Raw genomic sequence first — 24837 nt, 5'->3', positions numbered from 1 at the left:
TTTCCAAACCATATGTAGGAAGTTAATCAACAGTAGTTTATGTCTTTTTGTTTAATTACTTTATATTGTAATGTCAGATTTTTATGAACATTTAACTGAACTTCTTTACCTATAATCAATGTAAATTACCATCATAACTCCCTATGCAGGTTGAACCAGAACTGTTGAAGCTGAGTGGGGAGAAGGTCCAGTTTGAGGCTCTGCTCAAGAAGAAGATAGGGACGCTGTGTTACCTGGAGAATCTGCAGAAGGAGGGAGCCCCAGCAGCGATCTGTCCTATCTGCCGGAACGATCTCACAGCAAAGGTAATCAGACTCCTTTCAAGGGATTTAACCCTTTGGGTAACAGCTGGGCCGCCAAATTTAAAATTTATTTTTGAGGAATACCAGTGACATCTACCATGGATCCATTTTATGGGCCGCTGTACATCTTTTTACACTGTTGCTTATACATTTTTAAATTTTTGGTAAAAATGTATGACATTTCAAAATTTTATTAGAAGAAATTCTTTAGCACCATAAATATTATTACATGAAACAAATAAATACTACAAAAAATTATAATACATAGGTTCATACCTCAAAAAAAGTGTTTTTTTTTTCCATTTTGTCTTAGAAAACACATTGCCACATTGCGGTAAACATCTGTCAGCCCAAACAACTTACAACTTACAACAAACAGGTCCGCTCATGTTGATGTTTGCTGGCTCTAAGCAGTTTTTTTATCAAGCTGTGAATATTGTTTGATATTCTATTATTAATATTATCAATTCTCAGTTTATTTCCATTTACTGCATTTTTGTTATAATAGCGATTCCTGGTAAATATTGAATTATTGGAAATTCAACTGTTCTTACCAATATTTAGACCTAAATAAGTTTTTGCAACGCAACCAAGGATAATATAATTGGTTGTTGATTTCATTTTGTAAGTAGAGGTATCACCGCTCAAAAATTTTTGTTATGTTTCTTCTTACGATCAATTTTGTCTAAAAATTATGTAAATCACAATAAAAACCTAGTCAACCAAAAAAAAAAAAACATAACTACTATTCAATACTATTATGTTTATTGGTACTAAAGGTGTGGTCCTTTCCATGAATAAAAATATACTTATAATAAAAATGTTTATGTTCTAAACATAATCTTTTCTGTAGGAATGAAACTAAAGAACTGTAATTTTTTTATATTAAAGTAATAATTTTCATAAATGAAAGTTAAATATGTAGTTTTGCCCCAAAATGAGGCAGAGGCCTAGTTGAAATAAATGAAAAACGTCATTTGGTTGGTGTGTTACAGTGGTCTGTGCTGCAATGCGGCCACAGCATCTGTCTAGAGTGCCTGTCACTGATTCTGAAGCCGCAATCGGTGAGCTTGCTGTGTCCCCAGTGTCGCCAACCTTGCAACATACAGGAGGTGTCATACGTGGAGAACCGGCCAGAGAGCAGCAAACCGCAGGAAGTAAAAGGCTCCTACTCTACTAAAGTTGATGCTGTCGTCAGCCAAACACTGCGGCTCATCAGCCAACAGCGTGACGTGAAGATACTTGTGTTCTCTGCGGTAAGTACCGTGTGTATGATAGAATTGCGCCTGATTCAGGTTGGCCACCTGACCGGAAAAACCAGGTAACAGGGAATGAATGAGCTAGGAACCTCAATTTAGAATAAGAAAAAACCTGATTGCATTATCATGGTAATCTGTGTGAAATATTATAGTTGCTTATAGTTTTTGTAAAACTAGACTGAGGAATTGCGATATTTTTATCAAGAAATAATAAAAGGCAGCCGCTCTGTAAATTTTTGACAACCCAACAAGCCAAAAGTCCAACTAATTTTTTGAAGTTCTTTAAACTTAATTTGATATGTTTGCTATTTAACTCGGGTAAGTTTTCACTGTGATTTTCGTCTATTACTATTACTACTATTATAGGTACAGTAAACTTCCGTTAATCCGGTACGGTCAGGGCTTTTAAGGCATGCCGAATTATCAAATATCCTGGATTATTGGATACATATCCGAGAAATAATGTACACTTAATAATTAAAAAACAATCACAGTAAAATCAGTTTTTATTATTCATAGACGGTCTATTATTTACAGTGCATAGGCTATGCATCCCAAAAATTAGGTGGAATACAGTTAAGGTCAGCCCTGTACTGCCACTGCCAGCCTCTATAGACACTACTTGCCTATCTCAGAAGGCAGTGGCGAGACGTCACTTGTTTAGAATCAACCTTCCATCACAAACCTGTGAGCACATACTATATCACCTGAGCACATTAACTGTGGAGTTGACCTACCATTACTAGACTCAGTTCAATTGATACGAAAATACGAAAATGCATCCGGTTACTCAGGCTGACAGCCGACGGCCATGGTCAGTCATTTGACTCGATACCACCCGATGTTGGTTGAATATGACACCTAGCCTATTCTCCACACGCACCTAAACGCTGTGTCCACCACGAACGGAAAAAATATTGTTGCGTATTAAATTATTGATGTTTTGCGTTGTGCAGGAAAATTGTACTTTTTCCAAAATGCATGCTGTATTGCCAAGCATGCCTTACTGTAGGATGCCGGATTAATGGAGTTGTACTGTACTACAACTCCATTATATATATATATATAAGTAGATATGAATATGCCGGTTCTAGACCACTTTTGGGACACACAGAAAATCAAGGGAAAATACTGTTTAAAGGACAATAAACGAATCTGTAAAATCAAACAGTAAGGGGTTCCTAGACCACTTTTGGGACAGTCAGAAAATCAATGTAAAATACTGTCCATTGAACCATAAACAAATCTAATAAAATCTAACAGGAAAGCACGAATGTTAAATAACCGAATCTTTAGCTGTTTTACTGTTCAATGTTTGCTTCTACATTTATAAGCTGTTTTAATGAAAAAATCAAAAAATCTTAATAAAAAATCTTTATTCTACAAAGTTAATTGTAACACAGTCTTTATCTTTTATAGTCTTCTTTCCAGTAACAACCAAGTGTAATTTTTCATTTTTGTTTAATTCTTTAATCTTTTTCTCATCCAAAACAGTCAAAAATCTGTTCGGCAAGTGTACTTTACAATCTTCCAACTCGGCAATTATTGTAAACCCGAATTTATCTTTCATTTTCTCCAAATTCAAGATTCTATATCTCTTTTTTTCTTCCAATTCCACTAATTTCTTATATTCTTTGAATCTTAGTTCACCAACCTTATTCAACTCTTGTAACAGCGCTGCCATTTATTATAGAAAAATCTTTTAACTAAATTTAGTTAAAAGATTTTTCTATAACAAATAGAACAATCTGAAAACATTTGACCAGAAATTGTGCTGATTTGTGTCAAAAATCACTACTTCTCAAAATTTAATTTTACAAATTTTTGCTCTTTAAATAGAACAATCTGAAAACATTTGACCAGAAATTGTGCTGATTTGTGTCAAGTTGTCACAAAAATCACCACTTCTCAAAATTTTAGTTTACAAATTTTTGCTCTTTAAATATGGAGCGGAAAAAGATAGAGTGCCCATACTGCAAAAAAGACATTTTTGAACATCACTATACTCGTCATTACAATTCGAAAAATCATTTGAAGAACAAAGAAATTTATAATAAAGAACTAAATTATTTGAGGACTTGGGCTAAAGAGAATCAAATCGATGGTCACGAAAAGATGTACAATATAGAAAAATTGCGTGAATTAAAGAAAAGCTTTAAGGAAGATAAAAAAGATCTCAATCTATTTAATGATGAAAAAATTCAATCAATCGCTGAAAAATTGTCCTTAGAAACAAACGATAAAACTAAGTCTGAAATGATCGAAGAAATTGACAAAACTCTTAACGAAAAACCTAAAAATATCATTGATGTAGAAGTTTTATCCTCAATACACGGTCTTTTCAAGCAATACATTTTAACGAATTTAAACGATAAGTTCATGTCAATTTACAAATATCTATCAATTATGAGGCCAGAGATTAAAAGTTTAATCGAAAAATTTCAAGAAACCGTTAAAAATATGAAGGGCTATCTCTCTTTAGAATGCGAATACGAACGAACTTTAGTGAACGGTGAAACACAAACTTGTCCAATGTACTTTACTATAAAAGCAGACGAAATCTTCGACGTAAACGACTTTATTACTAAGCAATTTAATAAATTAACACATCGAGAACAGACAAATCATCCAAATAAGGGCTCTGGTTGGACATTAAAACGTTGTAAACAACTGATTTTGAGCCTTAATAAACATGAATTTATGAACGCAGGATCATATATCGATTTACCAAAGGAAATCAAAGATAAAAAAGCTTGTGTAAATATCAAAAATAAAGATGATTATTGCTTTATTTACTCTATCCGATGCGCTATTGAAAAACCCGAGACTCATGTTGACAGAGCAAAACAATACGAAAAATTCGTGAACGATGAGATATTTTCTGGATTCGACTATCCTATGTCTTTAAAAGATATACAATTATTTGAAAAACGAAGCAGCAAAGCAAAGTACAAGTATCCGAAAATGTCTGTAAATGTCTATACTTTTGATGAAAAACTACACATAGTACCGTTGCAAATTTCAGAAGTTTATGACGCCAAGTTAGAAGTTGATTTATTGTATGTTAAACAAGATGATAAATCCCATTATGTTTTGATAACAGATTTAAGTAGATTAGCGAGTTCACAGATATCAAAAAATGCTCACAAGACGTTCTTGTGTCGAAGATGTTTAAGCCATTTCTACAAATATAGTGCTTTATCAGATCATTTAGAAATTTGTAAGCAACATGAAGTTTGCAAGCCAATTATGCCGTTTCCGGGTCAAACAACTAAATTTACCAATTACCAAAAGAAATTTAGCCATCCGTACGTTATTTATATGGATTTTGAAAGCATATTAGAGAAGATTCCCACATGCAAAAACAATCCGCAAAAATCGACTACAACCAAGATTCAGAAGCATATTCCTTATGGTTTTACTCTATATTTAGTGTCTAATGTGACCAATCGTATGTACAAGCCGATATGTTATCGAGCAAAAAATGAAGAAGAGTTGCCGAACGTTCCTGCAAAATTGTTTGAAGAACTCAATAAATTATCGAAGTACATAGCTAAAAAATATAATTCAAAGAACATGAAGCCCATGAAATTGACTGACGAAGAAGAAATTTCGTATCAAAATTCAAATCTTTGCCACATTTGTGAAGAAATATCGTATCAAGACACTGAAAAAACTTTAGGGTTTTTACCAGATAATTGGAGTTCTGCTTATGATGCATTCAAAAAATGCAGAGATCACTGTCATTTGACTGGAAAATTTCGAGGTGCAGCTCATAGAATTTGTAATCTGAATTTGAAATTTCCTCAGAATATTCCCGTTTTCTGTCACAATATGTCTAATTACGATACGCATTTGTACATAAAAGAATTGGCAAAACAATATGGAAATGTTGATTTGATTGCAAACACCGATGAAAAATATATAAATTATTCTGTAAATTCTGGATATGGCTATGAATTCGAAGGTGATAAGCCAAGAAAATTCATCAAGTTTTCGTTTGTAGACACGTTCAGATTCATGGCCTCGTCTATAGAAAAGTTAGCTAAAAATCTAAAGAGAGAAGACTTCAAACATACAAATAATTTTATACAGGATGGATTGAATGAAATTATAGAAAGACAGCCAAATGACGAAGAAGAGATTTTTAAAATATTGTCAGGAAAAGGAATATTTCCCTATGAATTTATCGATAGTATTGAAAAACTTGATTACAAAGAAGAGCTGAAAATTCAAGATTTCTATTCACTCTTGACAGATGAGAGCATATCTGAGAAAGATTATCAACACTACTTAAAATGTTTGGAACAAATTAAAAGAGAAAAATCTTGGAAATTACTCTGATTTGTACAATATCCAAGATGTTTTATTGCTTGCTGATATATTCGAAAATTTCAGAAACATTTGCCTTAATTGCTATAAACTCGATCCGGCACACTATCTAACAGCTCCCAGTCTCGCATGGGACGCAATGTTAAAATTAACGAAAATTGAGCTTCAGCTAATTAACGATTATAATATGTATTTGATGATTGAAAAAGGCATTCGCGGGGGCATTTCTCAGTGTATTAAACGATATGTGAAAGCAAATAGCAAATATTTGAAAGATTTCGATAAGACAAAGCCCGAAAACTATTTGTTATACGTTGATGCTAATAACCTTTATGGGTATGGCCTAATGCAAAAACTGCCGTTTAGTGATATCAAGTGGATGGATCCAAAAACTTACACAACTGAAGAATGGAAAGAAACAATTTTGGAACTCACTGGCGACGAAGATTATGGCTATATTCTCGAAGTTGATCTTGGATATCCAACAAATTTACACGAACATCACAAGGATTTACCTCTTGCTCCAGAACATTTTAAAAACAAACTTTGCACAACTCTACTGGATAAAACTGAATACGTTGTTCATTCGAGAAATTTGAAATTCTATCTGGAACAAGGTATGATTTTGAAACATGTGAATAGAGTTATTGCATTCGATCAGAAGCCTTTTATGAAAGATTACATTGATTTTAACACAAACATGAGAACCAAAGCTACAAGCGACTTTGAAAAGGACTTTTATAAGCTGATGAACAACTCAGTGTTTGGAAAATCTATGGAAAATGTGAGAAACAGATGTGATATTAAGCTTGGAAATGAAGAATTTTCAATGAAACAAGCTAAGAAAACAAATTTCAAATGCTTTAACATCTTTGACGACAACTGTATAGCGAGTCACATGTACAAACAAAAGGTTAAATTTAACAAACCGATTTACATAGGATTTTCAGTTCTCGACCTCTCAAAATTGCTAATGTACGAGTTTTATTACAACAAATTAAAGAAGTTTGATCCAGATTTGAATCTGTGTTACATGGATACAGACAGTTATTTTCTAGAATTGAAACGAGATCCTTTTAAAATTATTAAAGAAAACATAGATGACTTTGATACAAGTGATTATCCAAAAGATCATGAATGTTTCACTACTAAAAATAAGAAGGTAATAGGGAAATTCAAAGACGAACTAAATAGCGAAGTTTTAGAAGAATTTTGTGGTTTAAGGTCTAAGATGTACTCGTACAAATAGCTAGACAAAAATCCAGTTAAGTGTAAAGGAATTAAGAGAAGCGTTGTAAATAAAACAATAAATATCGAAAACTTAAAGAGATGTTTGTTCGAAGATAAAGAAGAATTTAGGGAGATGACTGTAATAAAAAGCTATAAACATGAATTGTACACCGTCACCATAAACAAACTGGCACTAAACGCTAAAGATGATAAGAGAGTTGTCCTAGAAAATAAGATCGATACAGTACCTTATGGCTATAAAAATGAAGCAAAATCTGATATATTAGATGAGTTAAATAAACTTGGAAACTTTGACATGTAAATGGAAGATGATTTGATTCACTGCCACAAATGCAAGAAAAAAACGAAAAATATAGATTCTAAAATCGTTCAAACTCAAAACGGATTGTATAGAATTGCAGCAAAATGTTCAAAATGTAAGACAAATAAGAGTAAATTTATAAAGAATCCAAATGAAAAACAAGTAAAGAAAGAATCTAAGAATAAGGAAGAAATCGAGATTGAAGCTAGAGAAATTCATGCACCAGTACGAAAAAAGTTTAAAAAGAGAAAAATTATAACTTTAGGAATTGACGATTTATGGGCAGCAGATTTAGTTATAATGTCTAACTATTCGGATCAAAATGATGGATTCAAGTATATGTTAAATGTTATTGATACTTTCTCAAAATATGCTTGGTCAAGAGCTATCAAAAGAAAAAACGGCAAGGATGTTTCAAAAGCTTTCGAAGATATAGTAAAAGATGCCATAATGATCAATCACAAACCTCCAAACCTACTTCATACAGATAAGGGTTTAGAGTTTAAAAATAAAGAATTTAATGATGTTTTGAGAAAATACGACATCAAGATTTATCATACTGAAAACGAAGAGAAATCAAGTATTGTAGAGAGATATAACAGAACTCAAAATGAAAGAATGAAGGTTCTTTTTGAGATTAATAAAAACTTTAAATGGATCGATATTCTTCAAAAAATAGTCACAAATTATAATGATACGGTTCATAGCACAATCAAAATGAAGCCCAAAGTCGTAGATAAAGATGCAGAAAAGGAGTTATTAGAGACAGTTTTCAAGTATGTTCCACCTGAAATTCACACGAAAACTAAATTTAAAGTCAATGATCATGTAAGAATTGTTAGTAAAAAACAAACATTTTCGAACAAATATAAGAACAATTGGTCAAGAGAAATCTTTGTGATTTATCAAATTAATAACACAGATCCTGTAACTTATAGTATAAAAGATTTAAATAATGAAGAAATAACCGGAAAGTTTTATGAATATGAATTGAGAAAGTCAAAGATTTTTTCTATATAAATGGAGGCTCAAAAGAAATGTTCAATGTGCAAAGAAATAAAAGGTTTTGAAGCTTTTTATAAAGATAAAAGTAGAAAAGATGGAATTATTTATAATTGTAAAGATTGTTATAGGAAGTATCATAAAGAGCTGTATGATAAAATAGAAAAATTAACTTTGGAAGAGAAAGAATGTCTTAAATGTAAAGAAACTAAAAAAATTTCAGAGTTTAATAGTCATCACTATAGTAGAGATAAGAAAGACTCATATTGTAAAGATTGTGTAAAGAAGAATCACCATAGATTATATTATGAAGATACTCAATGTGAATGTGGAAGAACTATAAAATGGTTAAATAATTATCAAAAACATTTACAAACAAAATATCATAATTCAAGAGTTTTTAGTAAAATTGAGTAACATTTTCATCGTGTAATTTAGATATTCTATAAATCAGTCGAGATTCAGTCATATTTGTGGTAAAATGATTTCCGTTGTATAAGATATTCAAAGATTCTTTCATTTGGTTATACAGATTGATAGAATTTGGTTCGTCATCAATGAACAAAATCTCTAATTCAGGATAATTTATTTTTAGATGTTTTAATCGGTTTGGTATTTCTCGTTTCTGAGCTCTGATAACGTAATAAGGCCATTCCCACATGTGATTCTTCTTAATTAATACAAAAACATGGTGTTTTTTCTTATCAAAATCTTTACAAACAAGATCTGGTTTCATTAACTCCATTCGCAATTCTTGATTCTCTATTTTCAATGATTTCATTTCATCTTTAATTTGTAACTGTTTTATTTCATCTTTTAACTGCTTATTTTCGTTTTTGAGTTTGTACTCACCATATTTTCTAATGGAAGGTAATACTTCTTTCGTAACCCAATTTTTAAACAATTTCGCTTCTGGTTTATGCGATCTCAAAATTAAAGAATAAAGTCCAGATTCATTAACGAAAACAGTGTTATTTTGGAAGTTTGAAGGTAAGCTATTTATAGCCCCCCTTATATTTAGATTAAAATAGAAGTTTTTATCATCTTCGTCAACGTTTATTCTGATCGTTTGCATAGTATTTTCATATTCTAGAATTTTTGCTACGTCTTTAGCCTTAAACCAGATCACATTGTTTTCGTCAACAATCGTAAAGATATGTTTGTTATTGAATATAAGTTGATTATTGAGTAGGTCTACAACTGACTCCATTTAGATAGAAAAAATTTAACAAGCAATTTTTTATTTTGAGTATAAAGTCCAGATTCATTAACGAAAACAGTGTTATTTTGAAAGTTTAAAGGAAGTCTATTCAATAGACCCCCTTGATTTATGTCTTTAAACATTGATTTATAATCATCAACGTTTAATATTATTGCTTGTCTCGTGTTTTCATATTCTAAAATTTTTGTAAGAGCGTCGAATCGACGCCCTTGTCAGAATCTATGTTTTCAAAGCTTTTTTTGTATTTTTCTTTAACATTGTCTTTATTCGTATTTTTTGTGAATATTTGTGAGGTGGCCCTCGAGGGCTACCTTATCTTTTAGATAAAAGTATTGGTATTTATCATCATTATCAACTCGTTTTGAAAGTTTGAAGGTAAGAACGATTCGTTCCCCCCTTGATTCATCATTCTTTCGACAATCTTAAATATATTGTTGTTTTACTCTCATTATTTATTAAATTTCCCTCAGAGTCTTGTATAGTTAGAACGATTTTTTGAATTCTTTTAATATTTTTTCTAATTGGAATATAATCGATTTCATTTGGTTTTTCACTGATTTTCGATCCATAAGCAACATTTGGGAAAAAAGTGTACAAAATTTCAGATTCTTTGTGTAAATGTTCGGTATGATTTTCAAAACTAGGTTCAACGAGATTGCAGTGCACTTCAATTACATCGAACGGTCTAAATTTTGGCGTTTTATTTCCTAAATATACCTGATTTGGCTCAATAGTTTCTTGAACAAACCCTAACAAATCTACAATAATTGCTGAAAACATTATTCTTACTGGTGATTTTATTTGAATTTTATTAGAGAGATAATTTTTTTGCATTTCAAACTTGTTTTCGTCAAAGTTTAAAGATTTATCTGATTGTTTGAATGTTTTCAGATAATTTTTAAGGGAATTTTTTATTTGATCGAAAGTATAATATCCTTTGTTTAAACCATAATATTTTGTTACGTTCTTCTCACTAAATCCTATACAATAAGGAGAACTTTCACTAATATTTATTACAAAATTGTCAGAATAAAAACCGCTTAAACCGATAAAATAATTTGATTCTTCCTCTAAGTGTATAGGATGTTCCAAGTTTAAAACTAATTTAGAGCTTTCTGAAGTCAACTTGAACAGCTTCATTTTCGCAAGCGTTGCTTCAAGATGAAAATCTTCTATTTAAATGGAGAAATTTTTAAAGCAAAAAGATCAGATAAAACTTCAAACGTTTGAAGAAAATAAGAAAGATCAACCAATCAGATTGTTAATTGTTGGTTCAAGTGGATGTGGAAAAACAACTTTATTATTGAATTTTATCTACAATAGGTTGATTCCTTATTCCAATTTGTATGTTTTTAGTAAATCTTTAGAACAAGACGCCTATAAAAAATTACAAGAAAGATTTGAAAATATTGAGAAAAACTTAAACAAAAAAATATCACATTTTTATAATGCTTCTGAGGACATAGTTCCGTTAAGCGAATGTAAACCCAATTCGTTAATCGTTTTTGATGATTGTATTTTGGAAAATCAGGACGTTATTAAGGAATATTTCGTAATGTCTCGTCACAAAAACATATCTTGTATCTATCTTTCTCAATGCTTTTCAAAGGTTGATAAACAAGTTATTAGAAATAATTTGAATATGTTGTGTGTTTTTAAGCAAGACGATCACTATTCGAGAAAGATTTACAACAATTATGTGGGTTCTGATATGAGTTTTAAACCACTTTATTGAGTTGTGTGATAAAATTTGGAAGGAAGACTACGGATTTTTAACAATTAATCTAACTTTGAAGCCTAAAAATGGTAAATATTTGAATAAATTTTCCAATATAAACGTGTGATAATCTAGTTGTTTTCATGATTTTACGTTCACGTTTACGTTTCGTGTTCTCGTTTTTACGTTCCACGTTCACGTTCATGTTTCACGTTCATGTTTCACGGTCATGTTTCACGGTTTTACGTTCCACGTTCACGTTCATGTTTCACGTTCATGTTTCACGTTTTTACGTTCCACGTTCACGGTCCACGTTCACGTTCATGTTTCACGTTCATGTGTCACGTTCGTGTTTACGTTTCACGTTCATGTTTCACGTTCGTGTTTACGTTTCACGTTCATGTTTCACGTTCGTGTTTCACGTTCCACGTTTACGTTTCAAAATTTTCCTAAATAAATGGCGAACGTAACTTCAGAAGAAGCAAAAAAACTTGATCAAATAGAAAAGAAATTAATCAAAGAATTTAAAGAACAGATTCGAATTGATGAAAAAGAACAAGAATTTATTCAAAAAATTAATCAACCTGTAACATCTGCAATAAAAAATGTTGAGGGCAAAATTGAAAATGTTTTAAGCGATAATCAAAATTTGATGAATTTGGTTCCAGTTGTACGACAATTTGCTGATATTTCGATACCAGAATCTGAGTTTGAATTGCCAAAATTACCATCTTCAACACCATTTAGACCTCGAATCATTGAAGACTCTACCATAGTTGAACCAATAAGTCCTGGAACAACGGATATAATAATTGGTGAAATTGGTAAAAAATTTCTTCCTAGAGCAAAGGATGATAAATTTGGTTTGTATTGGGACAGAAAAAAGAAAAGTTTTATGATTGGAAATTTGCCCGTGAATTTTGAGCATAATGATATCATTATTAATGAAAAAACATATGAAGGAACTCAAGGTTTATGGAGATTATTAACAGGCACTGATGTTCCAAAAGACGGTTTATATTCTGAAGAAGACTTGAAAAAGTATACTGAAATTTTATGGAAATCTGATTCAATTTACAAAAATAATGATCCATCAACTAAGAAACCAAAGTCAAGTAAAGGTAAAAAATATCTCAATTTGATTAAACCAATTTGGGAAAAAAGAATCGAAGGATCAGGTGTGAGAAAATACAGTGATAATAAGATTGAATACAGATATATCGACGATTTGACAAAACTCGATGGAATTATTAATTATATTTATGCTCAAGAAAAGGCTGGAAACAACAATTTTTTGAACGAAAAGAAAGCGATTAAAGATTTTATTTCGAACAAACTTGATGAAATGATTGAAAAACCTGATGGAATTAAATATTTAAAACGAGTTTTGCCGGCAATAAGTTCATCTATGATTGAGGGTAGTGGACTTTTGAATGATTTTATCAACAATTTACCTTTTGAATTACACGTACCAACTTATCAGTATCTGGGGCCTGGCACAAAACTCGAAAAAAAGACTAAAAAGAGGAGATCCTGGTATAAATAAATTAGATCAAGCTGCTATGGAACACGATATTTTTTATGCAAAACATAGAGACACAAATTCCAGACATATCGCAGATAAAGTTTTGCAAGATAAGGCAATGGATAGATTTTTATCAAAAGATGCTAGTTTAGGTGAAAGATTTGTTGCGCTTCCAACAGCTGGAGCAATGTTTTTGAAGAGAAAACTAGGAATGGGAATCGAAGAGAACTTGAAATTTTAACTATATAAATGGAGGTGAATGTAAATTTCAGCAAAAATCAGAAAGAAAAAATAAAATCCGCTTTTAAGAAGAAAATACCCGTTAGTATTCAATTTAAAATAGATCAACTAAAAAATGGCGAAGATAAGATATTTTTAACAAATAGACAATACAATAAACTCGAAAAACATAAGAAAAACAATAAAGGAACCAGAATAGAATTTTCTTATAATCAGTTGAAAGAACTTAAAAATGGTGGACTTTTGAAAGATTTATTAGATTTTGGAGAAAATATTCCAGTTGTTAAAAATGTAGTTCCTTATGTTCGTAAAGCTGCTCCAATCGTTAAAAAAGATGTGATTCCTATTGTTCGAAACATTTTAAATTGGTTAGATAAAGAGTTGGAAGATGTTACAGGATCTGGATTAGATGAAAAAACTTTGAATTACGTGAAATCAAACATTGAAAAAAAAATTTAAACCTTTAACATTCGGGGAATTGGAAGAAATCTGCAAAAATATTAAACATTTTAGAGGAATCTTCATGAGAGATACATTACCTGAAAAAGTTAAGAAATTTGAATGTGGAATTGTGAATTTAGACTCGATTATGGGAAGTGGAACACATTGGATTTGTTATTATAAAAATGATGAGAATGCATATTATTTTGATTCGTATGGAAGAATTGAGGACAAACCACCTATAGAATTGATTAAATATTTGAAAAAATCAAGCGTCTACTACAATGATTCTCAGATTCAAGACTATAAAGATCCCCCAATTTGTGGTCATTTATGTGTTTTTGTTTTGAATGAACTGAGTAATGGTAAAGATTTTAAAGAAGTTGTTAACAAATTATTGCTTAATAAATATGGATTCACAAAATATTTTTGACGTATTTGGAACACAAATTATTCAAAATGTAGATAATAGTTTGAATTTTGATAGTTTGAGAAATGAGTTTGATAACAAGTTAGAAAATGTATTACAAAACCTTCCAGATTCAGATATGTTTGCTGTCGAGATTGAAGATTTTAAAGCAGAATATGATAACAAACTTGCAAATTTCATGAGTTCAAATGAAGTTGCTGATAAAATAAAAACATTGGAAAAAGAAGTTGATGATGGTGTAAAAAAATTATTTACCAATTTAATGTCTCATATCGAAAAAGCTGATGAAATTACTGAAGCGATCAAAGTTGAAAAGAATTATGTTAGTTTGGCTAATAAGAAAAGAATTGTCGGTGTTCGACCTGGTATTGACAAACATGATGTTGTTGTTAAAGAACAAATTTTGAAACCTCTAAAATTATCAGAAAACATCGATATTGTTGATTTACATGATCCGAATGTTAAAAATGCCTTAGATTTTAAAGGAAAAAGAATTAGCGGTGTTAGTAAAGGAATTAATCCATTTGATGTTGTTGTAATGATTCAATTAGAAGATCCTATTAAAATGTTTAATGAACTAAAACAAAATTATGAGAATCATAAACAGCATGTTAAAGATTTTACAACAGAAGTCTATGACAAGTTAGAAGCCAGAAATAGAAGATCAGTAGACGATGTTGGTGAATTACTTGATAAAGTAAATAAACTAGAAGAAAACTTTAATACATATAAAAATAGTGTTAATGTATTAGTTGGTGAAGTAATTAACAAAATTCTGGAAGATTTTGATACACATTTCAATGAGAAAATAAACTTTTTTGAAGATTTTGGTACACGTTTAAATGAGCAAATAACACATAATAATGAATTACTTAAAAGTATAGATGATCGATACTCTTTATATCTCGATAAAGTAAATAAACTAGAAGAAAACTTTAATAAATTTAAAGAAGATGTTAATAAAACTTTTGAAAATATTGATAACAGATTTAATGGAGTAGGTGGCTATGATGACTAATTTTCCTTATATAAATGGCGCTCATATATTGTGTGAGATGTAAAGAAAAAACTGCAACAAATGATATAAAATACTATGCAAACATCAATGGAGTTAAGAGAATTTCTGGAAAATGTGCTGAATGTAACGCTAAAAAGAGCCAATTTATGAAAACTTGATTTTGAAATTTTTTCTTAATAAATAGAGATGGCGGGACATTACAGTGCTTTCGATCTTTTTATAATGCAACACGAAAGAGATTTGAAAAAAGAACATTGGGATGATATTTCTCAAAAATATGAATTATCCGAAGATATGATGAGATTATACGTAAACAAATTGAATTGGTATAACATTGCTAAATATCAAACTTTATCATCAGAGTTCATTCAAGAAAATATACATTATCAATTAAAAGATCATATGTCTGTTCTTTGTCTCTATCAACACTTGAGTATAAAGTTTTTGGATGAAAATAAAGATACAGTTGATTGGAATAATATTATAGATAGCGGTTACTATCCTGTGCAGATTTTATTGAAATATGTGGCCGAAATCGCAAAATTTAAGGAAGAGAATCCTGAATATGACGAAGTAGATCATTAAAAATGACTCTAATCTTTTTAATTATTTTACTAAAATTTATATCTTTTCTTATAAAAACGTACATTAGATCGATGAAAAAATGATACACGATGTTTAAAATTTCTAAATTTTCTCTTATTAAATGGCGGACTACAGAAAATATGCTAGTGATATTGAAAGGGCGGAGTTTAAAAATTTCTATCCAATTAGTAAACAACATTTGAATGAACCGAATAAAAGAACTGAGTTTAATATTGATTTTGGAGATAACTTTTGCTCGTCTAACTTCCAGTTTTATATTTCTGGAACTTTAACAAAACAAGATGGTCAAGCATATCTTGGAACTGATAATGTTAGATTAATCGATAATTTTATACCGTTTTTATTTTCTAAGATTGAAGTAAGAAAACACAATAAATTGATAGAAGAAGTCGAAAACTGTGGCCAATTAAGCACAATTAAAGGAAGTATTTCGTATTCAAAAAGTGATGTTATTTCTCAAACTTCTAATGGCTTTGAATCAGATTTTAAATTTGGTGTTTTTGAAGCAGCTGGAAATTTATCTCATTTTGGATTAGGATTTTTTGAAAATGTTACTATTCCGATCTATAAAGGAGGATTTTATCTAAGTTTTATAAGAGCAGAAGACGATGATGTGATTCTGAAGACTGCAACTGGAAATGTTATGCCTGTTGATGGAAAAATAACAATTACAGATTTTTTTATTAGAGTTCCAATGATTGATTATAAAATCACGAGTAAAATAAGGTTGATTGATGAAATTACAAAAAGTCAAAACATTATGTTTAATTTTCTAGATTGGCAATGTATTGAACAAAAAGGTATTTCCGGAACAACTTATTCGTTCGATATCACAAATATTTATAGAAATATCTTCAATCCCAAGTTCGTTATCATAGGTTTTCAAACAGATAGACAGAATAATCAAGAAAAAAATCCTTCAAAGTTTGATAGTTTGGATGTAAAAAATATCAGAGTAAAATTGAACGGTTCTTATTATCCAGATGAATTACAAAATTTAAACATTTCCGGAGGTCTTTTCAGAATCATGTATCAGATGTATCAAGATTTTAAGAAAGTTTACTGTAATAATAAGGAAATGTATTACAATCCTAAAGAATTTTTAGCGAATAGACCTATTTATGTCATTGATACAACAAAGAGTTTGACAAATATTTCTGGTTCAAAGAACGATATAATTATCAATATGGATTTTCAAAAAGCTTTTACAAACGCGATTTGTTATGTTGTTGTTGTCTCTGAGAAATTTTTAGCCTATGATGTGATTAAGAACGATATTAGAGAAATTCAGTAGTTAATGATGTTCATATTATTCTCTTTCATTCCTTCTAATATTTCAAAAATATACTCTTTCGCCACTGAAAAATCTCGATTTCTTCCGGAATAATCTTTGTAATCATAGACAAAATATCCTAAATAGTTGTACAATAGAATGAAATTATTTCTATTTATCTCTGTTGTAGAAATGTAAACACAAACATTTGCGCTGAAAAATTTATATCTCGGCAGAGTTAGTTCCATAATCTCCATTTAAACAAAAAATCTTTCTGTTTAAATGGAAGAGTATAATGCCAACTGTTACAAGTGTTCTAATAGAGGAGAAATTATCGATAAAAGATATTTAGTTTGTAGAGATTGTAATTTAATTTTGTACGAAAGACCTAAACCTAAGAAATTTCGAAATAAACTAACACATTTGAATAATCTGCTTATGAAATTACAATACGGAGACAAGAAGCAAACAAAATTTGTTACAGAATTTAGAAAACAGAATAAAAATTTTTACTTATCTCTTGGAACCATTGACAAAATTATTTTCCTTTTCAAAGACTACATTAGGTTTGTAGGTATCGATACACACGTTTATTATGAAAAGATATTACCTGTATTTTTTTATTATCTAGATGTAGAATTTGTTTATGATTTTGAACCAGAAATCCTCGATGATTTTATAGTACATTTGGAGAAATTAAACGAAGAACCTCGTGAAAAGAATGCGGTTTTACTCACATTCTCCCCGACTTCTCGAGTGATTGTTAGCAAATTTCATTTTTTCCGTCTTTAAATTTTTTCTATTTAAATGGAGTTCTTGAAAGAGTTAAATGATATTGGAGAATGTAAGTTTAAAGAGTATAAGAAGTTAAATGAATTGGAAGAAAGGAAGAAACATAGAATCTTGAATTTGGAGAAAATGAAAGATAAATTCGGGTTTACAATAATTGCCGAGTTGGAAGATTGTAAAGTACACTTGCCGAACAGATTTTTGACTGTTTTGGATGAGAAAAAGATTAAAGAATTAAACAAAAATGAAAAATTACACTTGGTTGTTACTGGAAAGAAGACTATTAAAGATAAAGAAATTATAACAATTAACTTTGTAGAATAAAGTCTTAACTCTAAAACTTGCAGTCCCTCCCCACGTCATAGTACTGTTTTGATAACCATAGTTGGTGTCTTTCTTCATAGGAATCACATGGAATATTATCTACAGTAATACCTTTTGTTTCACACAAAATGTGGCTATATTCTATAAGAAAAATTCTATAATGCTCTTTAATGAATTGTGTTGATAAATCTTGATACTCACAAAAATTCCTAAGAAATTCATCAATTAAGTCTTGATTATCTTGAAAGAACGTATAATATGGGGAAAATGTCATAAAAAAACGATGAAAACTCTCTGTTTGTTTATTTTTTACTTTCTTTTCAATATCTTTCGTAATTATATTAAATATGTAATCCCTTACTTTTTTAGTTTTTTGCCGATAGTAAAACACTCCATTAGACGTTTTTTCTGCAAAAGACTTTACAAGTTCTTTGAATTCTGTATCATTTAAGGAAAGTATCAACTGTTCTTTAAAATGTTTTGGTAATTCGTTGAACTCGTTAAAATTGTCTTTCTTTGTAAGTTTTTGAAATGCTAGAAACTGAAGAGAGCTTGGTGAGTTCATGTTGTTTATTTAGTAGAAAAGTTTTTTATTAAAGTATGTTTTTAGTAAAAATGTTTTAAATTGATTAAATTTTATTAAGATAAATCCTTTATTCGTAGCAGATTTGACAACATTTTACAAAGCACAGCTTAAGAAAGTAGAAGCTCAGATTCGGTTAATTTTTCATTCCTCAGGAGTAGATAGTAATGTACCGATCGCTTTTGGAGACGAACGACTGTAGATTCGGTTAATTTTTCATTGAGATTTGCTGTGTTATTTCTCAGCTTCCTTTATGGTACATTGAACAGTATTTTACATTGCTTTTCGGTCGGCTCCGAAAGTGCGCCAGGAACCCCATATTACTATCTACTTATATATATATATATATATATATATATATATATATATAGATTTTTTGAGTATATGGTGCTGTAACGTGTACCAAAATGTTGTAACATTAAATTTTAATATGCCACCTGCACTTGATGTATTGTACTCAATTTACAATATAATATAATGTAATTTTGTTAATGGTATGTACAGGGTGGCGCAAAAGTCACTGGACAGTTGGTTAAAAGAAGAAAAAAAATAACAGCAAGACGTAGTACAATAGTTTTCGTCCGCGATGTTGGTATTACTAAATGTTGGTAATTATGCCTTTTTAAGTTGGCAATACAATGCAATGAAACTCACAACAATCGAACTAGTTAGTTCATCTGGAACACGTGTTTAAAGCTGTAGTTCCCGAATTATTATTTTTCTAATAGAATGTTTGTTAAACATTAGTCATAATGTTAACGAAAGAAGAAAGGATTTTTGCGTTAAAAACATTTTATAAAAGTGGTGCTACTGCAGTTGTTAATGAATGGGGAATACACTTTAGATCAAAACCACCATCTAGTCAAACAGTGTACAACATACGAGATAGATTTGAACAACATGGATCTGTTATGGATGCACCAAGGTCTGGCCGCCTAACAACAGTCTCAACTGATGACAATTTATTGCGGGTATGTTTAGCTGGAACCAAAAGTCCTCGAAAATCGACCAGACGATTAGCATGTGAGCTGGATTTATCATGAAGGTCAGTGCAAAGAATGTTACACAAACAGAATTATAAATCTTACATTCAACGTTTATTACATGGGTTACTTGAAGATGATCCAGATCGACGACTTCAGTTTTGTGGATTGATGCTTAACCAACACAAACATGATCCTAACCTTTTTAATAAAATTATTTGGTCTGACGTGGCCTTTTGTTAGAGCAACAGCTAAATCAAACTGATGTGAGTGTTTGGGGGGCAATATCATCATTTGGCGTACTTGGACCATATTTTTTTGAAGGAACAGTGACAGGAGATAAATATTTATATATATATATCACGGACAAAAACTATTGTACTACATCTTGCTGTTATTTTTTTCTTCTTTTAACCAACTGTCCAGTGACTTTCGCGCCACCCTGTATAGTTAAAAAATCATTCTGTAATTAATTATTTTTAGTAACATTTTAAACGATAATTATTCACAAATTGACAAACAATCATCAGGATGTTGTAAATGTACATGAAAGAATATTATTAATAAATTACTACATATCAACCACATATTAGTTCTGTCAAGTTTTCTTTTTATTCTGCCACTGCCAAGGTACAAAAAGGTACAATTCATTCACAACTTTGAGGGAAAATGGAAAGGTTTTTAAATATTTTATTATTGTTGTACAAAGTGAGTTCTGGAGTATTTGCTTGCAGTGGGAGAAGGTCTTGGATTTGTTGGCGGAGGCATTCGAAGAAAACAGTGTCACCTTCAGGCGGATGAAATCCGGAAAACTCAAACAACGGCAGTTTATGAAGGAATTCAAGGTAATAGTGAATCTAATAATCTAATAATTTAGTTTTAATAATCATTGTTAATATTCAGCAACATATTAATTTTGAACTTAGAGAGTGGTTTATTATTGTTTTTTAATGTTCATTCTCATATAAGAGTGCCAGCAATACGAGTAGTTGTGTTAGTTATGAAATAATTATTGTTCACACCACAGACACAAGTTTTAAGTGTCGCAGCATAAAAGTTTTTAAATCGCAGCATAAGGATATGCCCCTACCATTGGAATTACGCTAAACGCTGCATTCTGGAGTATCCGTATTATCTTATTCTAGGCTGTTGCGTGTACATGTGCTATCCAGTAGGTTACATTTTGACGTAAACAAAAATACTTATACTTTGAAAAGAAAAAAATTGTATTATATACATTTGAAAGTGATACAAAAATGTATGCACTCTTCATAGCGGTGAATTAGTTTTGAAATTCAGCGTTATAAACTTCTACCTGAGACTTCAACCAGATAGTCATACTCTCCCGCAGTTCCATGTTGTCATCAAAGCGCTGTGTCACAAGCTAGGTCTTCATTGCTGGAAACAGGTTGTGGTCGCTGGGTGCAAGGTCCGGACTGTAATGCGGGTGTGGAAACACCTGCCACTTAAAAGCATCCAGAACTTCTTGAGAAAAAACCTCGAACTATTCTTAAGAACTAACCCCAAAATAAATTGATTATTCAGTAACAAGCCACTAAAATGTTGTACATTGATGTTCCTCAGACAGGAGACGTGACTGTGCTGCTGCTGCCTCTGCGCTCTGGTGCAAAAGGTTTGAACCTTGTGGAGGCCACCCATGTGTTCTTGGTAGAGCCCATCTTGAACCCTGCTGAGGAGTTGCAGGCTGTGGGCCGGGTCCACCGGATAGGGCAGACTAAGTGAGTAAATTGTGCATCATTTGGTATTGTTATTGACCTAAAATTTTGAACTTTGTAAACCTTTGACCTTTACAAATCCAATATTGGACGTGTCAGAAGTTTTTGTACAATTTCCACAACCATTTTAGGGTGTATGTTTTAGGGGCAGATGGAAAATAATTTTCTTGATAAATAAACTGAGTGCTGTTTGCAGACCGACGGTGGTCCACCGATTCATCGTGCGGGAGACTATCGAGGAGCGGATATTGGCGGCGGGGTGGCAGCGAGTGGGGCGGAGCAGTGGAGTGACGACTGCGTCACACTGCAGCAGCTGCTAGACCTGTTCACCAGTGACCTAGAACTGTCACTGCCTGGGCCTTCGGTGGTGGCGGTGGACAGTGATGACAGTGGCAGTGGCAGTGAGAGCGATGGAGAGCAGGACACGATGGACGGCAGTGAACTGATCGGTGAGGAAGAGGCGGACAGTGGGGATGAGCTGTGAGCCGTACACTGAGTTTATTCCGTGTAAAATATAGTTGTATTCATTTTTATTTTTCTATTCATAGTAATAGCAAATATGTATGAGTATTACATATTATATGTTTTAGATAATAGTACTTTTTTTAACATTATAAAAATGTAAAACATGTAATGTCTTATTTTGTGTATTTTAATTACTTATTTAATTAGTTACGTATGTAAGGTTGTGAATAAAACATAAAAGAGTAGTATAAAATAAACAATATATTTGATTTAATACATGTTGAAAACTACTACTAAATCATGTTGGTAGAACAAATTAATTGAAAATATAGAAAGGGATAGAAAGGTAGTGAGTTTTAAGAAGCAGGAGGCAATCAAATTGAGTTGCTTTAATTGTGTATCAGGCTTAAAAAAGTTTTAAGAAGTCTTTTCCATGTATAAGCCAATGCAGGTATGCACCTCAACAGTGAGACTGGTTAACAGATGTAAACAAAAATATTCCTTCCAGCTCAGTCGGAAGAACGGTAGATTTTGCATAAGGCTGTCATCTTGAAATGTCAAAATGGAGATACATTATTAGTTTAGATGTTTGATCTGCACAACAATGATGGGGCAATAACCCTCAATGATGGCTTGTTAATATAATTGTAACACTTTCAAACCTTTAGAAAGTTCATAATCTTGAAACCTTACGAGACAATTGTTACAACCATATAAACATGGACTTGACTTAGTTACAATTAATCCGAAATTACATTTGTAAACATAGTCATTTATAATGGTTCAACTGTGTACTTCTATAACACTATATGGCCACCATCTTGAAACCTGAAAAGTCTTCAAAAAATAATAGGAATAAATGTTATTTGGAATTACTTGAAAATTTTATGAACAAAATTGTTCTTTACGACACCCTCTATCAGTCCTAAAAATAGACATTTGTATCAAAATCATCCTGCATACAATATTTTATAAGCATGTAACTTCTGCCTCCGTTAGAAATTGATCTAAACTAGTGGATAGTTACAGACTTTTGTCCTTTCAACCTTGGTGGTAGTGATTTGTATAATGCCATTTGTGCGTTTATCAGTATCATAGTCGTTAAGATATTAGGTAAAACAGTTGGGTTAATGTGCTGCCAAGCTTATATTCAGTATAGAATATTTTTACTTCAAATTTAATTACAGTGCAGATGCACTTATCCAACCTCCATTCTGTTTTATTCTACACTTTAAGGGGAAAATGTCGAGTCTCTTTAAACTAGGTAGTATTCAATTGTTTATCACATTATGAAGGGTGAAAAATCAATGGAATAGATGTAGATATCTATATTGTAATTTGAAAATATTTTTCATTTTTAAACCTCACTGTAAATGTGCACTTGTTAGTGTCAGTGTCGTCAATCTTGACCTGCCCTCACTGTATCATTTTTTTTTTTTTTTTTTTTTTTTTTGAAGTGACTACTTCTTTTGGCTGGCTATGGATGTATGTTTTGCACAGGGGAAAAAACTTTTGTTTCTTGTCACGGAATGTCACCATGCTCGTTTGCTCTGTAGCCGCTAGGGGCGGGACTATGGTGGCCATTTTGATGTCAGGGCGTTTCTCTGTTTAGTGGCTATCCAGCTGTGCTAGTAGGAGGTTACTGTCACTCCTTGTTGAAATGAAACTTCTTGTGGCAGCCTATGGATGTATGTTTTCCACATGCTTTCAAAGTAGAATGACAGCTTTACTGAAATGTGAACAAACCGTTATATAAACATCTGATTTGAACTAACAAAAGTGGACGTTAATGAAAACACTGTTAGGAAATATTAGAAGGGAAATATAAACCACAATAATATACAAAATTATGTATGATAAGGGAAATAACTAAACGCTTCTCTATTCTAGTAGTGATTTGCTTTCTAACTGTTCAATCAGTTTACTCATACTCGTATGTTGTTTGTAAATATAGCATCATCCAGATCTATCCCTGCTTCTGTAGACTTGCCTTGGTTATGGAATTTTTCAGGTTAGGTTACTTAAGTTTCATTTTAAAAACTGTCAAAATTTACAGAATTAATTCATATTCTGCTATTAGTAGCTATGTTGATTTTAACACACTAAAAACCTTCCTACACCAAACAGTTGTTACAAAGAGACTAAAATATATGGTAAAATACTGGTTTGAATAAATCCACAAACTGCTAATTTATTTGTTAATGAATCCCACAGTGATTAACTCACTGCATCATTTAATAGCAGTATTTAAAGCTCATCAGATTCTAAATTTAATTTCAGCATGGTTAATATTAATTCCTATTCCAGTTCACTAGTAGTTTTGTCCTGACAAGATTTAAAAAGTGATTAAAAATAAATTAATAAGATCTTTTCTAGCCAACAAAGCCGTAGTGTAATTCTTTCGTTAATTATAATAAATAACCTATACTCAATTACAATGGGCCTTACCTTACAGTCACTTAGAAAATAAGTAACGTAAAAACAGATTGTACTCGTAATACAAATTTTGCTGAAGAAACAAATCATTAATTGATTTTCTTAAATATAAGTTAAAATTTAAACAAACAACAATAGATGCTGTGTTTAAAAGATATTTAGCAATATTTCATTCCAGAGTTTTTATTTGGTTTTAGAATAATTTTAGTTGTACTTTCCTATCATCCAATACACTCAATGCTGGATAAACAAGACTGTACTGTAATTTTTGGTGTTGTGTTGTAACATCATTAACAATAACTATGAACTGTGTTCCAACAACACTGCCAGTACATTCCTTGCCAATGTGATTTTGACTTTTTAAACTCAGTTTTTACTAGCTTATTACTCAGAGATAAATAAATGAAAAACATAAACAAGCAATTATTTAGGTAATTAAATTTCTAATGAACTTTAGTTTTTTATAATAGTGTTGTAGTTGTAAAAAGAAATATCTATTATACAGCGAATTAAATAATAATTAGTGGCAATGCATGTGTATTTAGCATTTATTATTTACTTATAGTATATTTATGTTGTTTTATATTTTAATGATAATATAT

The 24837-nt window shown here is 31.1% G+C and overlaps 1 protein-coding gene across 1 annotated transcript in view; it reads left to right on the top strand.

Moving 5' to 3' along the window:
• Positions 1-21818, top strand: part of LOC124370495 (E3 ubiquitin-protein ligase SHPRH-like) — a 42282-nt gene extending 20464 nt beyond the window's left edge. The window contains exons 10-15 of the mRNA XM_046828787.1: positions 150-305; positions 1298-1558; positions 20333-20443; positions 21183-21337; positions 21531-21603; positions 21645-21818. Coding sequence (XP_046684743.1) covers positions 150-305; positions 1298-1558; positions 20333-20443; positions 21183-21337; positions 21531-21603; positions 21645-21818 — 930 coding nt within the window. The remainder of the gene's footprint in view (positions 1-149; positions 306-1297; positions 1559-20332; positions 20444-21182; positions 21338-21530; positions 21604-21644) is intronic.
• The last annotated feature ends 3019 nt before the right edge of the window (positions 21819-24837 follow it).

This window comes from Homalodisca vitripennis, unplaced genomic scaffold (assembly GCF_021130785.1).
Source record: "Homalodisca vitripennis isolate AUS2020 unplaced genomic scaffold, UT_GWSS_2.1 ScUCBcl_231;HRSCAF=1720, whole genome shotgun sequence".
Lineage (NCBI taxonomy): Eukaryota > Metazoa > Arthropoda > Insecta > Hemiptera > Cicadellidae > Homalodisca > Homalodisca vitripennis.
Note: the sequence above shows the minus strand (reverse complement) of the source record. Positions and strands in the feature narration are given on the sequence as shown.